The sequence below is a fragment of the Elephantulus edwardii genome, unplaced genomic scaffold, assembly GCF_000299155.1.
Source record: "Elephantulus edwardii isolate Elephantulus edwardi_28Jun2011 unplaced genomic scaffold, EleEdw1.0 scaffold00395, whole genome shotgun sequence".
NCBI lineage: Eukaryota > Metazoa > Chordata > Mammalia > Macroscelidea > Macroscelididae > Elephantulus > Elephantulus edwardii.
Window position 1 is genome coordinate 1,134,673 of NW_006400145.1, and position 21,736 is coordinate 1,156,408.

The 21,736-nt window shown below is 39.7% G+C and overlaps 2 protein-coding genes across 3 annotated transcripts in view; one reads left to right on the top strand and one right to left on the bottom strand.

Moving 5' to 3' along the window:
- NADK2 (NAD kinase 2, mitochondrial) overlaps positions 1-11,311 on the top strand; it is a 73,363-nt gene extending 62,052 nt beyond the window's left edge. Inside the window, exons 10-13 of one of the 2 annotated variants that reach the window (XM_006902352.1) lie at positions 840-895; positions 1,554-1,607; positions 6,965-7,088; positions 11,004-11,311. In XM_006902352.1, the coding sequence (XP_006902414.1) occupies positions 840-895; positions 1,554-1,607; positions 6,965-7,088; positions 11,004-11,142 (373 nt within the window). In that variant the 3' untranslated portion in view covers positions 11,143-11,311. The remainder of the gene's footprint in view (positions 1-839; positions 896-1,553; positions 1,608-6,964; positions 7,089-11,003) is intronic. The other variant, XM_006902353.1, reaches the window with a different exon arrangement.
- Positions 11,312-19,168: 7,857 nt separating this feature from the next.
- The window catches only part of SKP2 (S-phase kinase-associated protein 2, E3 ubiquitin protein ligase), a 53,701-nt gene continuing 51,133 nt past the window's right edge, over positions 19,169-21,736 (bottom strand). Inside the window, exon 10 of the mRNA XM_006902356.1 lies at positions 19,169-19,382. Coding sequence (XP_006902418.1) covers positions 19,169-19,382 — 214 coding nt within the window. The remainder of the gene's footprint in view (positions 19,383-21,736) is intronic.

Sequence of the window (21,736 nt, forward strand, 5' to 3'; positions counted from 1 at the left end):
TCCATGGGGGAAAGAGAGGGCCAGTCCTCCAATGTGATCCATGGGGGAAAGAGAGGGCCAGTCCTCCAATGTGATTTCACAACCTCAGAACTGCAGCGGAGGGTTAGCAAGGAGGCAGCTCTGATTTGAGGACAGTAAGAACAAGGTAGTATTTATTGAGTAGCTGTAATTTACTTAACCAGCTTTGTACAGATGGATTTTGACTTGTCCTGGTTTTGTAAACAATGCTGTAGTTAAGACCCTTGGCAACTCCTTGTGTCTTGTATGTGCAAGTATTAAATTACTTTCTGGAAGAATATGTTCACTTGAAATTTTGATAACTGCAGCTTTACCTTCTTACTTCCCATCAGTGTGTAAGGAAACTTTAGTACCCATGCCCATGCTAATACTTTGTACATTTCCAATCCTTGCAAAACTGAGGGCGGGGTAAGGGGGCAAAAAAGTTCCAGTTTGTATCCTTAGTTATCTATAGGAAACTGTACTGTTAACCCAAAGATGATGTCTTTCTGGTGGTTTGGTGTCAGGAGAAAAAATGAGCACTGTTTTCCTGTGTGACTTACAGCCTCTAGAAACCCACTGGAGGGTCAACGACAGTCAGCTCTGACTTCATGGTAATGAGTTTGACTGAACTGTTAGTGAGATTGAAAGTATTTTTTCATATAAGCCTGAGAATAGCATATCCTTTGCCAGTTTAAATAAATTGGCCAGGTGGGTACTGTCATTTGGTTCTTTCTTAATGATTTATTATTCTTTCTGGATTAAGAAATGATCCCCCTTTTTTTAAATGTTTAGCATGTTTGCAAGAATTAAGGCAAAAATTATTTGGGTTTTGTTTCTAGGTCATTCAATATTAACAGGGTTGCTACTCAAGCTGTGGAAGATGTTTTAAATATTGGTGAGTACCAAAGTCGCTATTGTATGTTGTCATATATTTCTGATATGCTGTACAATTTGTAATGAGCCCTGAGGGTTTGCTGTGTCACATGTTGCTCTGTTAACCAGAAGGCAAGTTCAAAATCAGTTGGTCCATAACAGAAAGATGAGCAGTCTCCTCCTGTTAAGATTTGCCGCCTTAGAAACCAGGTGGATAGTTGCTATGAGTTGGCATTGACTTGACATCATTGGGTTTGGGTTTGGTACACAATATGTATGGACCTCGGTCGTACTGTGGTTAAGCAACTTGGATGCCAACCAAAAGGTCAGTAGTTTGAACCCATGCACTGTTTCAAAGGAGAAAGATGTGGCAGTTTTCTTCCATAAGATTGCTGTGTTATAAGCCATTGAGTAGGAGCTGATCCATAGCTTACCCATCAGCGGCTTTTCAGAGGCAAAATCACATAGGAGATTGCCCATCCTTCTCCCATGGAGCAGCTGGTGATGTGAACTACAGGCCTTTAGGACTATGGGGCAGCTCTGCTCTGCCCTATGGGGCCTTTCAGAGTCAGAATCAACTGACAGTAGTATTGGGGTTATATAATATTTGTATGTTACCTGTTATATGTAATCAACTATTTTGTATAATCAAGATGTTTTTCCCTTTCCTCTTTCAATAGCAAGAAGACAAGGAAATCTGAGTCTTCCATTGGACAGGAAATTGGTAGAGAAAGGTCAGTGGGAATTTAAATTAATCATTAGCATTATAATTGGACTGCATATAGATTTTGATTGTGATGTGAACTTGTTGAATTACTAAAAAAGTATAAACATTTTTTTTTACTCAAACATGTTTTTCAGGATAATATTGCTTTAAATAGATTTTAACAATGATAAAACTTAAAAGCTGGACTTTTATATTGTGATTCCTGGAAACTACTTGTAGGTGGTAGAAACATGCACAGCTGGCAGACAGGCAGTGCAGTATCTAAAGTCCGTGCAGCCTTGTGTGCTCCGCTTGGGAGGCGCTTCACTGAGCTGTGCACCCTGATCCCACGCTCACTCTGATGTGCTCTTTAACCTGCTCCTATTAGTTTTTCCCCAGTTATTCCCGGATTCCTTCTCATTTTGGGAGAAGGAACACTGATGCAATCTGAGGACCTGATTTCCAGTCCTAACTCAGCCAGTCTCTCGCTCATGGTCAAACTGGGCAAGACTGCTCCACCAGCGCCGGACGGTGAAGGACGTGGAACTACACTGCTGGTGTGTAGGGATTCTGCAAGTGTATTCCTTAAATTTTATTTTTTCAAAAGACACTTAAATTCTTAAATTCAAAACCATATTCATTAGTTTTGCACATCAAATTTCACACTGAAATCCACATATCCACCAGGATAATTTTAGTGCAGATGTCAAACTGAAGCTTTTCTTGAGATGTCTCTTCATTGAATGCATATATATTAAAATTTCAAGGTAAATTGTTAGAAAACGAGCAGCATGCACAAGCCTTTGTAGCTGTATTTACCTTCCTCTATAAGGATTTTCTCAGCACTTTAAAACCAAAGCAAAGTATCAGTCAACTCATATAGGACTCATATACCATCCTAAAATCCCTTTCAGTTTTCAGAAAGAGATTCCTCTCTCTTTCTTGATTTAAAACTTTTTTGTTGGCTTAGAAATTTGCATTAAATCTATATCAAAGAAAGGAAAATTAGGTAAATTTTAGTTATTGATGCTTCATTATATAACTTAAAACATAATATATAAAATAACTGACGTTTTTATCAGGTTTCTAAATTAAGTGCATATACAAAACATAATTACTGATTCTTTCTGTAACAAACATACTGGTACTTTACTTTGGATTAACATTCTTTTGAAGGGCTAACTGCCTTCAGGAGCAGCAGTGAGTGCTGACGGTGCAGCCCTGCCAAGCACATTTTGGAACTCTAAGAAGTTTCTTTCAGAAATTGTGTGTGTTTGTCCCTAAGAAGACATGGGGATTTTTTTGAGAATAAGAATTTATTGTTTTTTTAAAAAGTGCTAAATGATTCAAATGCAACTTGAGTAAATAAGGTAGATTATATGATAATACTAACATTTCTTAATATGTACATATGCACATAGATCTTTCTTTTCTTTCCATTTTTTGCTGTTTATTTTAATATATGCTCAGTTAAATGTTCTTTCATGCTTTATTTCCTTGTACAGTTATGTAGTCAGTCTGTGCTTTGCATGCCAATTCCCATGTGTCTAGATTCGTGCAAAAGCAGGTCTTAAGGATTTCTAAAACTGCCTTAATTGTATTTTAAAAAAAAATCATGTTGTTATTGTTGTTGACCACCTTCAATTTAAGCATGACTTATAGCGACCATATGAACCAAAGGCCTAAACCTCCTCCACAACTATCGACATTTATCCAAGTTCAGAGAGTTTCTGGAGGCATGTTATTTAGGAAGTGGATGCCACTCTTGCTGCCAAACCTATCACAGTATGTTGCTGTTGTTATGTGCCATTGAATCACCTGCGATGTATAGAGACCTAATGTACAGTAGCTCTAAACCCTTCCCTGTCCTGAGCCATCCTCACTAATTCTGACACACCAACCCTCATTTCCCAGTCACTGTATCAATCCATCTCATCTGGGGTCTCCCTCTCCTGTGCTGCCTGTCCACCCTTCTGAGCATGATGTCCTTCAGAGACCGAACTCTCCTGGCCATGTGCCCAAAATAAGTGAGGTGGAACTTCAAAATCTTAGCCTCCAAGGAGAGACTTGGTTTCACCCTCTCCAAGACAGACAGCCCTATTTGTTTTCTTGGCAGTCCATGGTACGTTCAAGACTTTTAGCCAGCACCACAACTCGAAGGCATCTATTCCTCCGTCATCCGTAGTCACTGTTCAACTCTCTGAAGCATAACAAGTAATTGAGAAGACCATGGCCTGAATTAGGTGCACCTTTGTATCTAGACTGACATCATTGCTCTTCAGCACTCTGGAGAGGTTCATAACAGCAGATTTTTCCAGTGCAGTTACTCTTTTGATTTTCCTAACTGCTGGTGTTAAGAGTGTTGATTGTGGATCCAAGCAAGCTGTAATTGCTAACAACCTCAATCTCTTCTCCATCTATTATGGTGCTGCCAGCTGGTCCAGTGGTGAGAATCTTTGTCTTCTTGATGTTAAGCTTCAATCCATATTGAAGACTACAGTCTTTGACCTATGAGTCTCCCTCTAATATTGATGCCACAGTTTTCTTCATAAAGCCCTGCTTCCCGAGTGATCTGTTCTGCATACAGATTGAAAAGGTTTGGGGACAGGATGCATCCCTGACACACTCCCTTATTTTGAACCATGCAATGTTTCCTTACTCTGTTTCCCTTATTTTGAACCATGCAATGTTTCCTTACTCTGTTTTGAAAACTGCTTTCTGGTCTAAATATACGTTTCATATAAGCATGATCAAGTGTTCTGAGATTCCCATTTTCCTCAGAGTTATCCACAGTTTATTGTGATCCACACAATCAAATGCCTTTCCATAGTCAATGAAACACAGACATTCTTCTGGTACTCTCTCTGCTTTTTGCTGATCCATCTGACATTGGCAATAATATCCCTAGTGCCACGGCCTCTTCTAAACCCTGCCTGTATTTCTGGTAGTTCTCTGTCATTTTCTGTTTAACTCTTAATGTTTAGACTGCATTTTGTATCGAAACTATTAACATAAAACTATAGTTTGAAATATTTGACATGGCATTAACTTGGTAGAGGAATATGGCAAATTAAGTTCCATATTTGAATACCTCTAACCTGATTCCTCTAGGAAGTTCTGGTGGCTTAGTGGTAAGGAGTTGTGCTGCCAACCCAAAGGCAAGTTGTTCAAAATCATGAGCCTCTCCATGGAAGATAGTCTCCTCCTGTGTGATTTACTGCCTCTGAAAACCTGCTGCTGGATGGTCAGCTAAGAGTTGTTTCTCACTCTGTAGTACATAACAACTGGTTCCTCAGAAGTCCCTGAGTTGGCCACGTGGTTAAGTTCTGGATTGTAGTCTGGAAAGTTAGGAAGTTCAAACCCAGAGTCACCTTGGACATGTTGTTATGTTGCTAAGTGCCGTCGAGTCATTTGCGACTCATAGCGACCCTATGTACAACAGCTCTAAACCCTGCTCTATCCTGCGCCAACCGCACCGCCTCTGACACACCCATCCCGATTACCCCAGTCACCAAATCAATCCATCTCATAGAGGCTCTTCCCCTCCTGCGCCCAAGCATGATGTCCCTCTCCAAGGACCCGTCCCTCCTGGCAACATGTCCAAAGTATGTCAGACGAAGCCCCAGAATCCTTGCCTCCAAGGAGTAGCTTGGTTTAATCCTCTCCAAGATGAATCTGTTTGTTTTCCTGGCAGTCCATGGTACATTCAGTACCCTTCTCCAGCACCACAGCTCAAAAGCATCCACTCTCCTTCTGTCCTCCCTAGTCATTGTCCAACTCTCTGATGCATAACAAGCGATTGCAAATACCATGACCTGTATCAGGCGCACCTTAGTCTCCAGAGAGACACTGTTGCTCCTGAGTACCTTTGAGAGTTCCCTAACAGCAGACTTTGCCATCGCGATACGCTTTTTGATTTCCTGACTGCTGGTGCCAAGAGTGTTGACTGGGGAGCCGAGTAAACTGAAGCTGTGAACACTCTCAATCTCTTCGTCATCCATCCTGACGCTGCTAATTGGTCCAGTGACGAGAATCTTTGTCTTCTTGACATTGAGCCTTAGTCCATACTGAAGGCTGCAGTCCTTGACCCTTCGCAGCAAGTGCATGAGGTCCTCCTCAGTTTCAGCAAGCAGGGTTGTGTCATCTGCATAACGGAAATTGTTAATAGATCTTCCACCAATCCTGATGCCACAATTCTCCTCATAGAGCCCAGCCTCTCGGATAATCTGCTCTGCATACATGTTGAAAAGGTATGGAGACAGGATGCATCCCTGGCATACACCCTTCCCAATTTTGAACCATGCAGTGTTACCCTGCTCTGTTCTGACTACTGCTTCTTGGTCCAAGTATAGGTTTCGTATTAGCACAATTAAATGTTCTGGGATTCCCATTCTTCTCAGAGTCAGCCACAGTTTGTTATGATCCACACAGTCAAATGCCTTTGCATAATCAGTGAAACACAGATAGACATTCTTCTGGTATTCCCTGCTTTCAGCCAAGATCCATCTAACATCAGCAACAATATCCCTAGTACCACGACCCCTTCTAAACCCAGCCTGGACTTCCAGCAGTTCTCTGCTAATCTTCAGTAGAATCTTGCTTGCATGTGAAATCAATGACACTGTTCTGTAGTTTCCACACTCAGTTGGGTCACCTTTCTTTGGAATGGGAACAAATATAGATCAACAAATATAGATAACAAAACCTTGGACATAGCCTAGGTTATTAACAAAAGATCAGAGCCATTGAAAACCCTATGGAGTAGTTTGTTTTGTACCCATGGGATTCCTATGAGTTAGAAAAGATCCAGTGGCAACAGAATCAGCAATTAAGAGGAATTAACAAAAACTAATTCCTCTATTACTAATTTTTGTGAGGATGGCTCAGGATAGGGCAAGGTTTCAATCTGCTGCTTTTAATAGGGTTGCTGAGGCTTGGAGTTGACTCAGTGACAGCTAACAGCATTGCTAATTACCAGCTTGACCCCTCTAAGTGTAGCTATTTCTGCTGTGTTGTGGGTGATGTGGTTGCTTTTGAACCTAATCCTCATAAGTTTATTTTTGTTTGTTTGTATTCATGGACCATGGAACTTGCCATGGAAACAGACTTGGAACACAACTGATTTTAGGATTGAGGATTGTATTGTGTGCTATCAAGTCAAGACTGACCCATACAGACCCCCTAGTGGATTTTCAGAGGCAGTAAATCACACAGGAGGAGATTATGCGTCCTTCTTCCACAGAGTAGCTGGTGGATTTGAACCTTGACCCTTTGCGACTACAGGGGAGCTTCTTAACATCTTTCTTGTTTGTATTGCATTTCTCAAAAATAATCATCTTTGGTTTGATTGAATGTACTAATGTCTTGGGATTTTTTTCCTTCTAGTAACAAATGAGTATAACGAATCACTGCTCTACAGTCCAGAAGAACCAAAAATTCTTTTCAGTATCCGAGAGCCAATAGCAAACAGAGTCTTCTCAAGCAGCCGCCAGCGTTGCTTCTCCTCAAAGTAAGCTTCTCAAGTCTATGTTTTCATCTCTTGTAATTATAGCACATACTTGGCTGTAAGCGTATCTCATTGCAAGAAATTTGCTCATTCAAACCTAGCCTAGTGGAAAAAGTAGAACCTGTGGAGCTAGTGGGCTATTGTGCAAACTGGCTAACAGATAATTCCTTTCCAACTCACTGTGCTGTTTTTAGAAACTAGAATTTGAGTGACTAGAAGAGTGACATAGGTGTTTAGGTTAGAGGATTTTTTGATTTTTAAATATTTCAAGACACAAATGATAACTATGAAAGAAAATGATTGGAAAACTACTTATTTTTTATAATCTCTGGAATAAAAAGCAGGATAAATATGCCTATAAAACTACATTTGTGAAACAATACATTTTTAGAGAAGGATTAATTACTTCAGGTTCTCCCTAAGTGTACACACACACAAGGCTATTGAGTTTCCTCTCCCAAGAAGAAAAGATGTACAAAAATGAATTCTTTATTTTGTAAAACTTCACAGTTGTCCAAACTAACGCAAAAGCCAGCTGTTATTATAAGAAGTCATACACTTCCTGGCAAGCAAAGCACAGTATAAGTACAAATCACTACGTATTGAGTCTATTCTTTTAATGAATTTATACAGTGTTTTTCTAGGAATGCACTGAAGAGGACACTTACCTTACTTAAAACACATTAATTTGAGAATGAATTTTGATAAATAAGCAACTGTATCTTGAATTTGGTAAGACTTGAACATACCATGGACCACCACGAAACAAATAGGTCTGTCTTGGAGAAGGTGATACCCAGCTTGATAAATTGAACTATATTAGAATTAAGAACTTCTATTAAATAAAAAAGGCAGGGTAGAGAATAAAAAAGATATTTCCTATATCTAACAAAGAACGTCTGTCTAGAATAATATTGTTGTTGTTGTTGTTGTTGTTAGGTGCAGCCAAGTTGAGTGCAGCTTAATGACCTAGTGAACAGCAGATCTGAACCCAGGCCTTTCCTGTGCTAGCCTCAGTAGCTCTGGCATACTTGAGCCCATTGCTGCAGTCACTGCCAATCCTTCTTGTTGAGGGTCTTCCTCTCTTTAGCTGACCCTCCACCTTTCCAAGCATAATGTCCCTTTCCAAGGAATAGCATGTCCTATAATACGCCAAAAGTATGTGAGACAAAGCTCCAGCTCATATTCTTTGGGCATGTTGTCAAGAGGGACCATTCCTTAGAGATGGACATCACGCTTCGAAAAGTGGAGGGACAATACCCTGGATGAGATGGATTGATACAGTAATGGGGGCAATGGGGAGAGGTGTGTTGGAGTCAGTGAGACTGGCTCAGGATAGAGCAGGCTTCAGAGCTATACATAGGATCACTATGAATTGTGGGTGACTCGATGGCACATAACAATAAATCCAAACTGTGGGGGGTTTTTTCCCCTTTGGAAGCTAATTTTTAAAATAACTACATAAACTGCATTTTGAGTTTAAAATTAGGAAAGCATTCTGCATTTTAAATATGTTGTTCATTCAGGACAGGGCAGGCTTCAGAGCTGCTGTACATAGGGTCGCTACGAGTCACAGGCAACTTGACGGCACATAACAACAGAAAGTAATGTTGTTAATGTGCCATTGGTTCGACCACAACTCATAGTGAACTATGAACTCACAGAACGACAGCTCTGAACCTTGCTCTATTCTGAGCCAACCTCACCATTGCTGACACACCTGACCCCATTGCCACAGTCACTATGTCCACCCATCTCGTCCAGCATCTTCCTGTGCTGACCCTCTACCCTTCCAAGCCTGATGTCCTTCTCCAAGGACTGGTCCCTCTTGGTAATAGGCCCAAAGTATATGAGCTAGAGCTTCAAAATCCTTGCTTCCAAGGAGCAACTTGTTTCACCCTCTCTAGAACAGACTTGTTTGTTCTCTTAGCAGTCTATGGTATGTTCAGTAATCTTCTCCAGCACCACAACACAGAGGCATCAATTATTGTTATCCTTATTCATTGTCTAGCTTTCAGATGCATAGCAGCAATTAAGAAGACCATGGCCTGGATAAGGTGCACCCTAGTCTCTAGAATGACATTGTTCTTTAGTACTCTGCAGAGGCCCTTGACAGCAGATTTTCTAATATAACTTGTCTTTTGATTTCCTTACTGCTGGAGCCAAGGGTGTTGACTGTGGATCAGAGTAAGATGTAATCATTAACAACCTCAGTGTTTTCTCCATCTATCATGATGCTTTGGAAGCAGGAGCAGCATCTACTTCCTAAACAGCATGTCTCTGGAAACTTTGATAAATGTCGACAGTTGTAGAGGGGCTTCAGGCATTTTGTTCATGGGGTCACTATGAGTCATGCTCGACTTGAAGGCAATCAACAACATCATGATGCTGCCAACCCAAAGGTACATGGTTAGAATCCACCAGTAGCTCTATGGGAGAAAGCTGGTAGTGTTTATTATGTCTCTGAAAACCCTCTGGAGGATCAGCTATATGTTAGTTTTGATTCAACAGTACATAACAACAAAATATGTACTTTGGAAAATGGTTGAGATGTTATGTACCAAAGTTGACCATTATACATTATGACCAAAAATTCTTGTGTGAACCAAAAGGCATAGTCATGAATATTCATAAGAACACTGCTTCTAATGTTCCAAAAAAAAAAAAGCTTGTGAATAATAAAATAGATAAGTAAATGTTGATGCTTTCATATGGTATATATAATTACAGCAATGAAGAGGAACAAACTATTGTTAAATGTAATATCATGGATGAATTTCACAGCCATACTGTTGATCAAAAGAACAAGTGTACACATGACATTCTTCCATTTATATAGTTACACTGCACACAAAATTATTACTAGTATGATGATGATGTAAGTTAATAGACAGTTGTTATACATACTTGGGAAGGGAGTAGGGTACTTACTGGAAGAAGGGAGATACGGAGTTGCTAGAAAGCTAGATCGCATTCTATATATTTTGATTTGGGTCATAGTTACATTAATTTGCTCATACACTCCTGATTTGTGCCATTAATGTCATAAAATTCAAATATCTTGGGTAACATTGTTATTCCAGACATACATTAGTGAGTAAGCTTAGAAATTAAAAGATGAATTGCATTGGAAAAGGCTGCTGTCTGAGACCTTTCCAAAGTACTGAAAAGCAATATCATTCTGGAGACTAAGGTGCACCTGATCCAGGCCATATTCTTTACATTTACTTGCTATGCATCACAAAGCTTGACAATGATTAGGGATGATAGAAGAATTGAAGAGTGTTGAATATACCGTGGACTGCTAGAAGAACAAACAAGCTCATCCTAGAGAGGGTAAGACCAGGCTGCTTCTTGAAGACAAAGATTCTGAAGCTTCATCTGACATACTTTGGACATATTGCAAGGCAGGACCAGTCCTTGAAGAAGGATGAAATGCTTGGGAGTGTGGAGGGACAAGTTGAGAGAGGAAGACCCTCAATGGATTGATTCAGTGACTGGGGTATTGGGGGTAGTTGTGTCAGAGATAATAAGATTGTCACAGGATAGAGCAGGGTTTAGAGGTATTGTACATAGGGTTGCTATGAGTTGCAGGTGACTCAGTAGCACATAACAACAAGCTTAAGCTTAATGGAACTCATAGGCTATTCTCATGACTGAATACTAAAAAGGTTATTGCTTCTACAATTATTAAAGTATTCAACAAGAATATGTCTGTTTTCAGGTAAATTCTACTTAATTTTGAGCCTTAGATAACATATTCATTATATAATCTTTCAACAAAGGCAATTTGACTTTTAAAAGCAAGGCTTTTAATTTGGCTACTAATTTGGCTAAAGACTCAGTTTGATCTAAACTACTATTTAGTGTTAAGAAAAATGTTAAGATGTAATTACTAGCTGCTTGTTTGTGCTTTAGGGTTTGTGTCCGTTCTCGTTGCTGGGATGCCTGTATGGTTGTGGACGGAGGAACTTCTTTTGAATTTAATGATGGAGCAGTTGCCTCAATGATGATCAACAAGGAAGATGAACTTCGAACTGTGCTGCTAGAACAGTGAAGGATTTTCTCAGATGGAAAATTTTGATTACATGAGAATTCTTCCTACTGTGGAACCAAACTGCTGGTCATAAAGCTACTGTTTTTGGTTACTATAGAAACTGGTTGCCCCTGAGCTCACAGGTGACCAAGAAAGCGAGAACTCTCCTTCTTCTGTTGAATTGTAATAGAAAAGATGCCCACTAAGAAAAAGAAATAGACTAAATGAATAGATGGACTAAATAGATGGATGGATTGATACTAGGGAAAGTTCTTTATGCTTCTAACTGGGAACCATGAGTGCCAATAGTTTTGGTTTGGTTGTTGTAAAGACTGACTTTTTGAAATCTAACTGTACAGGCTATTTTTTTTCCCCCATCCTGCTACCTTTTCCTTGGTTTTTGAAACTGGCCACATCAAATACATATCATTTAATTAGTGCATATTTTTTATAGAACCTTAATAACAAAGATTTAAAAAGAAATTTGATGTTGATGGAGAATTTTGATAAATCCTCATCTAGTGAAATAGGTAAATGTGCTTTTAAACGTACTAAGAGATTTTTTAATTACGGAACAGGTGATGCTGTCATGATGCTTTGTAAATTTAAAACGTTTGGACTATCACTTTTGAAGTTATTTATAGATCAATATTTTATATTGGTTGGCTTAATTCAGATTCACGTCCACACTGCTGAGTGAAATGCACTCAGGACAGAATCCGTGGGGTTACCATGTATTGGCCACCCTGTAGCTATTTTAGGTCACAGGCATTGATTTCTATCTCCTTTAGATTTTTGGGTGTTTTTAAAAAAATGATTTGAGTTTAAAATTCACTAACATGGATCAAGGGATGAAAGTGATAAAGTAATGAGACATGTGTTACAGGTGTTTGGTAAAACTTGAAAAAGATCCATCTAGTGTTAATTGTATTATCAGAAAGAAAATGAATTCTTTAGCAAATAAAATCTCCACCTCTGTCTTGGAATTGCCTTATCCAGTGGTGTGGTTTTACTTCGCTTACATGTATTATCTAAAAGGCTTGCTTTCACTCCATCATGATTAGAGAATTCCTTTATTTTTGGAGGAAATTCTTTTATCTAATTCTTGACCTAATAATAAACAAGCATAAAGTTGATATTTTAAAAAAAATATCCAGAGCTTTGGTGGCCTAGTGGCAAGAAGCTGCACTGCAATCCCAGAGGTATGCATTTCGAATTCACCAGATGCTCTGGTGGAGATCAGGAGGGGGAATCTTCTCTTGTACCAGTCAGATCCGATTTGATGGTACACACACACACACACACACACACACACACACAAACACACACACACACACACAAATAATAAAAAAATTTAAAAAAAAGTAAATCTGGTAAAAAACCCAACTCCTGTTGCTACCTAAGGAAACCATTCTCAATGCCATTTATTCAAACTTTTTTCGTGTTCAGCATCTCACTTGTTGGTGAGAGTGTTTGTTCATTGACAGGTATTTTTCTTTAGCACTCACTTTGTGCCATGTACTTAATGTGCCAGGTGCTGGATATAACATTGATGAATTAAGACACTATTCTTATGGAACCTGAATCTAGTGAGCTCAGAAGTAAATTCTATGAAAGTTAGGTTGTGTATTCAAATTTAGTGAGTTTAATTTTAATAGCACTATAATTTTTTTTTTTAAAAAACCCAACACATTAGATTAGGTTCTTGTATTGTGCAGGTAAGGTAAGTGCTTGTTTACTCACCAGAAAGTTGGCAGTTTTAACCTACCCGGAAGCACTCTGAGGGAGAGGCCTGGCATCACCTTCCAAAATCTCTCCGCCCTGGAGACCTTTTAGTAGCTGTGAGTTGAACTGACTCAACAGCTACTAGCTGCATACAAAGGGAATCCAGCTTTTGATATCTACACAGAATAAAATGCTTTTTAATTTAGAAGTATCTACAAAGACACACATAACAAAAAGTTTACATAATGCGTCAGGTAGAAAAACAAATTGAAAGTAAGGGTTTTATTCAGAGCTGGAGGTAGTTCTGGTTGAATTTATAAAGGAAAAGCTTAAGATACCATTTTATAATGAAGTGAAATTCTACACTGTAGAAACTCCCCTAACAAGTTTTAAATACCTTTTAAAAAGTGCCAATTACGTCCTTAATGTTTTAAGTCTGATTGTCCAAAATGGTACCGTGGCTCTGTTACTATATGAAGGGAACCCACTGTGTAAAATAGTTCCTAAGCCATATTTTAAAGAGTTGGAAAATATTTTGAGTGTTTTACTTGTGATAAAATGTCTAACATTTCTGCTTGGGGTTGGGAATTTGTAAGAGATAATGAGATCCAAGGGATGTAAGAACAGCAAAAATGTTTTCAGGAATGGCTTAACCTTTTAATGGCAATGATATGTGAATAAAATGAAACCGTTTATCACTTCTTTTGTACTTCATTTCTTATAGCACTCAACTCTAATGAGGCCATTGTTTGATAATTGGGTTTTCATAAAACATCCTTTTCCTTCTGCTTTCACTATGTATTCTGTGTTAACTGACTTTTCATTGGCTGGACATGTTGATGCCTGTGAGTCAAGCACAACTCACAGCGTCCCCATGAACAAAAGGCCTGAAGCCCCTCTACCACTACCAACATTTATCAAAGTTCAGAGTTCTGGAGGCATGTTACTTAGGAAATGGATGCCATTCCTGCTTCCAAACTTGTCATAGTATGTTATTGTTGTTATGTGCCATTGAGTCGCCGGTGATGTACAACCACCCTATATACAGCAACTCTAACCCCTTCTCTGTCCTGAAACAGTCTAATTCTGACATACCAACCTCCATCGCCCCAGTTACTGTACAATCATTCTCATCTTGGTCTTCCTCTCCAGCGCTGTCCATGATCCCTTCCAAGCATGATGTCCTTCTCCAAGGACCAATGTCTCCTGGCCATGTGCCCAGGAGCTTAAGTGAGCTTAAGTGAGGCGGAGCTTCAAAATTCTAGCCTCCAAGGATAGACGGTTTCCTAATATTTAATCAGCTAGTAAAGAATTTATCTGATAAATGTAGACTCTTAATTTGACTTATTTTTGTTACTTCCTATGTATTTATATATTTCTGGCCCCAGTGTATCAAATTTGAATACATGTTATCCTAAATGTATATGCGTCACATAAAGAATTACCATTAATTTTATTTTTAAATATCAAAATAAGCAGATAGGACAAACTTTTATCTACTGCAGAGTATTGAGTTTATTTGAAAAAGTTACTGGAAATAAATTTAAGCGTATCTTTTGGTTAAGAAACCCTGATGGCACAACTAGTGAACACCTGGCTACTAACTGAAAGTTTGGCTGTTTAAACTCACCCAGCAGCTTTACAGGAGAATGGTCTGGTGATTGTCCCCCCAAAAAACCATTATGGGACAGTTCTACTTTGTCACATGGGGTTGCTACAAGGCAAATATTACTGGGCAGAAACTAACAGTGTTTACAGTCCATTTGTACAAATGTTCTGTGCCAACTCATAGTGACTCTGTGTACAACAGCTCTGAATCCTGCTCTATGCCAAGCCAATCTGCTCTATGCCAAGCCAATCTGACTCAGACACACTACTCTCGTTCCCCGAGTCACTGAGTAAATAGAATTCACTTCATTGTGCCAGGAAATCATATCATTATATTTCCAGATAAGTATCTAGCAAGATAATGATGCAAAAAATACCCTAGGGAAATGAGCCTAGGGATAATGTGACATGTAAATGATGCTGCAGAAAGCCCTGTGTATATATGGAGAAGGAAAACCTCTGTGTATATAGGGAGCTCTGGTAGCTTACTGGGTAAGTACTTGTGCTGTCAACCCACAGGCAAGTGGTTCATATCCAACAGCTGCTCTACAGAAGAAAGGCAATTTCATGAGCAATGTACAGCTTCTGAAAACCCAGTGGAGGGTCAGCTAGGACTTGGCTCTTACATAGACTTTATATACGGAGGTACAAATTAGAACAAGTATCTACTGTGGAGCTACTCTACCACAAAGAGGAATGTTGTTATGTGCCGTCAAGTCACTTGTGACTCATAGGGACCCTATTTACAACAGCCCTAAATTCTGCTCTGTCCTGTGCCATAACACTGTCTCCAATACACCCATCCCGATTACCCCAGTCACTGAATCGATCCACCTCATAGAGGGCCTTCCCCTCCTGCACTGTCCCTCCACCCTTCCAAGCATAATGTCCTTCTCCAAGGACTGGTCTCTCCTTATAATATGACCAAAATATATCAGACGGAGCCCCAGAATCCTTGCCTCCAAGGAGCAGCCTGGTATAACCCTCTCCAGGAAAAACCTGTTTTCCTAGCAGTCCATGGTACGTTAAATACTCTTCTCCAGCACCACAGCTCAAAGGCATCAATTCTCCTATCCTCCCTAGTTCGTGTCCAACTCTCTTGATGCATAAGTGACTGCAAAGACCATGGCCTGTATCAGACGCATGTTATTAGTCTCCAGAGACACCATAATTCATTAATTTCTTTTCTTAATGCCATCCATTATTGACCTTAACATTAAGAAATATCTTCTTACAGCCCTAGAAACTCAATTAAGGGTCATTCTGAATTGGAATCAACTTGATGGCAGTAGACATTAATGGGAAGGTCTTAAGTTTAAAGTGCCATACAGACCTAGTAGGTAAGGAGTTGTGTCACCAATGTAAAAACAAGTCAGTTTGAACCTATCAGCTGCTCCACAGGAGAAAGATGTGCAGTCTGGTTCTGTGTGATTTACAGCCTCTGAAAACCTGTTGGAGAGTCAGCTGGTGTCAGTTCTGACTCAGTGGTATATAAAAGCAGCAAGCTTTGTTCAAAGTGGATAACCCCGACTACTAGGAATACTGAAAAGATAAATAGAATGCTTCTATGGAGAATCATTTCATGAAGAGATGATGCTTAGAAGAGAGGACCTGAAGCAGGAGGAAAGAAACTGGCACCAAGTCTAAATTACAAACCAAGCTAGTCTCTTAACCACCTGACCAATCATTCAAACCCTTTGTCCACTGAAAGAAAATAAGTTTGGCAAAAAGCAATAAAAGCAGCTGTTTGAGACACTTTCTCGCATACTTGTTATTGTAATCCCTGTATCAGATGACCCTCCACACACTAAAGAATGACAAGGCTCACTGTAGCAAAATTGTTCTAGGAAATTGCCTCATAGCTAAACTAGTCAGCTACTCAAAGAAGATACAAATTGGAACTTAAAATCTATGAAAAAGAACTGTACCATTCAGGTCCTTACACAGGCTTACCAGCATTGCAATTTTTATTTTTCATTTTTAACTATTGATTTGACTTGGAGAAATAAAAGCTATACCTTTGTTATATTTATATAACTTATTGCAGCATTGCTGTCAAATTGGAACTGACTCAGCTGACCCTCCAGTGGGTTTTCAAAGGCTGTAAATTTCAAAGGCCAGTTTCTTTCCTCCTGCTTCAGGTCCTCTCTTCTAAGCATCATCTCTTCATGAAATGATTCTCCATAGAAGCATTCTATTTATCTTTTCAGTATTCCTAGTAGTCGGGGTTATCCACTTTGAACAAAGCTTGCTGCTTTTATATACCACTGAGTCAGAACTGATACCAGCTGACTCTCCAACAGGTTTTCAGAGGCTGTAAATCATACAGGAAGCTGTGCAGCTTGTGGATTTGAACCATGTACCTTTAGGATGGCAATGCAGCTCCTTACCCTTAGGCCATCAGGGCACCCTGCACACAGTGTAAGACTAAAAATATGACTGAATTCCTGTGTACTGTATTTCTTGTCGTGTGCATTCCAGGTGGAACTTACAGTTACCACCTCGAGTGACTTTTGAATTGTTTGGGGGGAAAAGATGTATTTTGAATGTCAGTATTGCCAGTACTTGTTGAAAAGATTTACTATACATGCAAGATAAGGGCGGCACACAAATATGTTTAGTGTGCCTATTTAAAATAATCCCGTTTTGTAGTTCCTCATTAATTCATGGCCTTATCTTTACAGATCCACAAAATGAACTTGACACAGGTTTTTAATTTTCAGCCTATTTATCTTGAAGAGCTAACCATTTGACTTCCTGGGCTATTTGATGGGGTGCAGAGTGGTGAGAACAGTCAGTAAAGAGGTGATTGTGTTGCTAGTTCCAGGGTTGTGGAGTGAACTCTGGTGGAATAGTGTTAAGAAGCTACACTGCAATCCAAAAGGCACATAGTTCAAATCTGCCAGCTGTTCTATGTGAGAAAAATAGGCAATCGCCTTTCTTGTGATAACTGCCTCTGAAAACTGGAGGGTCAGCCGTGAGTCAGTTCTCACTCACTGGCACACAACAGGATCCTGGTAGCCTGTGAATAAAGGGACTACGTTCTACTTTGCCCAGCACGTGGAAAAAGGAAGGAAGGAATAGAATCCAACTGAAGTACTCAATTTTATAAAAATGCATTTTATTTTAGAACAAATTTATAAAAAGTAGAAACTGCATATAAAAATACTGATTACTCTGATAGTGTATCAAAACAAGTTAATGACTAGAGTTTGGAAGTATTATACATCTGAGGGTGTCTGTACGTCACTTTCCTCCCAGAGCCTGTCACCAGTCCTTGTCATTCATCTGTAAACAATGATTTCAAGTAGTATCTTACAATAATTTCAAGTAGAAAAATTGATACATAATCGATGACTGCATCATATTCCTTAAAATAAATACTCTTCTGTAGGCCTAAGCCTGCAAAGCCACTTGATCTAATTGTAACGTTTGAAGGATAAGCTTAAAATAGTGATGACAGGAATGACAGGTTTTGTTCCGGTTATATTAGAAACAGGTGGAAAGTCATCACTTTAAAGAAACCAGCTTATGTTTTAAAGGCATAGTGTAATCCTTTTGCTGCGGAGCACCAGCTTTGGTTTTTAAAGCACCAATGCTATTGAATGGATTTCTACCTGAGTCCTAACCTTTATACTGGTATAAGCAGTGCTCACTGCTCTGGCAAGGACCTGCTGTATGTGCATCAGACAGGATGGACCTGTTTCAGCAACTGTACGTTCCGTAACTTTAGAAGATGTGGGCGATCACGCTGTTTTTTAAAAGCAACTTAAATACTTGATTCCAGAGTAATACAAAATTTGCCTCAGCCTTAGCAAAAGACGAAAACAGCAGGCAACTTGCATTTCAACACATTCTATACAGGGCTTCATTAGGAAAAAAAGAAAAAGTACCGGCTGGTTAATATCACCTTTCTAAAACGAAGCAGGTTATTTTAAAAGCTAAAGAACCCATGTTAAGATAATAGGATCATGAAGTTAGCGAGTCATGATTATATTCCCTCAATTAATTTAGAATTCTGGAAACGCAGTTTCAATTAAAAGATACCTCAAATTGATGTCATAAAACGTTCTTTAAGCTTCCAAATCCTACACCATTCTGTCCCTCTGTCCTGTTTTGCTTTTTAGATTTAAGGTGAATTCCATGGGACTATGTGTTCATACGGACCTAATCTCAAATCCAAAAATCAATGCTAAAATGCCTTTGCTTTTTTTCTTCTTCTGTCCCCAGAATAGGCTGTGTCAAATGCTATTATTCCCTTGCCATTCAGCTCACAGTACACACAGCTGCCGAGCTCGATCTTATAAAGCAATACTGACAAATTAAATAGGGGGGGGGGGTAAATCAAGTTACTACGAAAATGATGTACTATTGGTGATTCTTAGCTTGATTCTAAATAGACTTAATAAAAATAGCACTTGGAAGAGGTGGCTCAAATTCTGCCCTTACAGGCACTTTGAAACGTTAGGATGACCCGAGATTTCAAAAGCCGCCTTCGATTTTGAAAGGAATGGCAGACTCGGAGCTTCTACAGTCACTTCAAAGCAGCAGAACGTCATAATCTGCTCTCTCGAACCATCCTCTGATGCCTAGAAGCTTGCAGAACGAAGGCAAAAGAAAAACCTGAAATAAAAGCAGATGAAGGCTCCAAGCATTTGAGCTTCCTATCTATCAGCCCTGCTTCTGCATGGGACACCGTCTTTCAGGAAATGTTTCACGGACAACTGGACGTATGCAGCGATAGCCGACATTTGATGCCCCATATCTCCTGGTTCTTGGTGCTGCAAATAGTGGGCCTGGCAATGGGGCTGAAGTGGGAAGAATTAATCTGTAGATGAGGAAGCGCGTCCTTTAACACTTGAAGGATCCCGTCAGAAACAATTCCAAAAACCTGAAGTGTTTTTAATGTGGGAATTTCTCCAAGTTCACTGGAAAAGAAGAGAGAGACTTTCAGATGATCAGTGCCTAAGGAAACTGCTGTACTAGACTTAAACGACCCAATTTTAACACTCTATATAACATCTATATAACACTTTATATAACACTTTTATAACATCACAGTCTATAAAATGCAACCTGAAAAGATAATTTGCAATAAATTATTTGAGAAAATATCAGAAGTGAATTCAAAGATGGCGCTAAGACAAAGAGGCGCAATTTTGTTTAAAGAGGCTCACAATAATCTCAAGGAACCCCAAATGTATTTATTTAAATAGTCAATGATTTGCTTCCCTCAAGTCTTACTGTTATAAAGTGATTTAAAAAGAAGTGTTTGGTTATAAGTAGTAGTTAGGAAGCTTTGTTATGTGTCACTGTGTCGCCTGCAACTCATAGTAACCCTATGTACGTTAGCTCTGAAAGCTGCCTATCCTGCGCCAATCTCATTGCCTCCGACAGACCTAATGCCATTGCTCCAGTTACTGAGTCTTCCCCTCCTGTGCTGTACCTCTACCCTTCCGAGCAAGATGTCTCTAAGGACTGGTCCCTCCTGACTATATGCCCAAAATATGTGAGATGGAGCCATAAAATCCTTGCCTCAAGGGAGCAAACTGGTGCCACCCTCGCCAGGAAAGTCCTGTTTGTTCTCCTGGCCGTCCACGGTATATTCAACACTCTCTCCAGCACCACAGCTCAAAGGCCTCAATCCTTCTTCTATCATCCTTGGTTATTGTCCAGCTCTCTAATGCATAGCAAGTAACCGCGAAGACTATGGCCTGGATCAGGCGCACCTTAGTCTCCAGGTTGACTTTTCCAGTGCAATTCACCTTTTGATTTCTTGACTGCCAGTGCAAAGGCTACTGATTGTGGAACCAAGCAAGCTGAAGTTATCAACTATCTCTTCTCCATCCATCATGCCAATAGGCCCAGTGGTGAGAATCTGTTTTCCTGATGTTGAGCTGCAATTCATATTGAAGATTATACTCCTTTTCCTTCTGCAGCAAATGCCTCAGGTCCTCTTCAATTTCAGCAAGCAAAGTTGCATCACCTGTATAAGGCAGGTTGTTGATGAATCTTCCTCCAATCCTGATACCACATTCCTCCTCATAAGGTCTAGATTCCCAAATTATCTATTCTGCATATAGACTGAAAAGGTATGGAAATAGGAGGCACCCCTGAACCATGCAGTGTTTCCCTGTTCTGTTCAGACTATTGCTGGTCCGAATACAGGTTTTGCATGAGCACAATTAAGTGTTCTGGGATCCCCATTCTTCTCAGAGTCAGCCACAGTTTGTTGTGATCCACACAAACACCTTTGCATAACCAATGTAACACAGACAGACATTCCTTTAGTCCTCTCTGCTTTCAGCCAAGATACATCTAACATTGGCTATGATGTTCGTAGTGCCACGGCCTGTTCTAAACTCAGCCTGCACACCTGGCAGTTCTCTTCTGATGTTTCAGTCGTTTCTGGATAATCTTCATCAGGATCTTGATTGTGTGTGATATTAGTGATATCATTTGGTAATTTCCACACACTGTTGGGTCATCTTTTTTTGTAATGGAAATATATAAAGATCTCTTCCAGTCAGTTGGCCAGGTAGCTGTTCTCTAGATTTCTTGGCATAACTTGGTGAGCATCTAGTGACAGTAAAAGTAAATTCTCAACCATGTTATGTAGGCAATTTAAGCATTGTTAGGTGCCATCAAGTTGAGTGTGACTCACAGTGAGTGACCCTATGAACATAAAAGATCTGGACCTTGTTCTATCTTGTGACATCCTCACATTTCCTGACACACGAGCCCATTGCAGCAGCCACCGTGTCAATCAACCTGGTTGAGGGTCTTTCTCTCTTTGGCCAACCCTCCACCCTTCCCAACATTATGTCCCTCTCAAAGAAATAGCACCTCCTAGCAACATGCCCAAAGTATGTGAGGCAAAGTATCATCATTCTTGCCTCCAAATAGCAGTCCAGCTGCAGCATCTCCAAGACATATCTCTTGGTCATCCATGGATGTTCAGTGCTCTTCAGGAGGGTAAGTGTTTTTTATTTACTTGAAAGCTGGGTATAAACTGGGCCCCCTTTTTATTTTGTTTTACTATCAAGTATAAGTTGATTGGCTGTTTCTGATTTTTTAAACAATCAGTTGTGGGCTGGAAGCCTCTTGTTAAAGCAATCAGGACTGGGTGGTGGGCCTTTGTATTTAAAAGTTGGTTAAGGTCCTGCTGGTGTTAATTGTGTTTGGAGATAACATTGTTCTAAGTGGTATAGCACTTATTAGTCAGTTTGCTGTACTAAGATAACTTGGGGTTGCTGATACTGAAAGCTGTTCCACTGTTGTG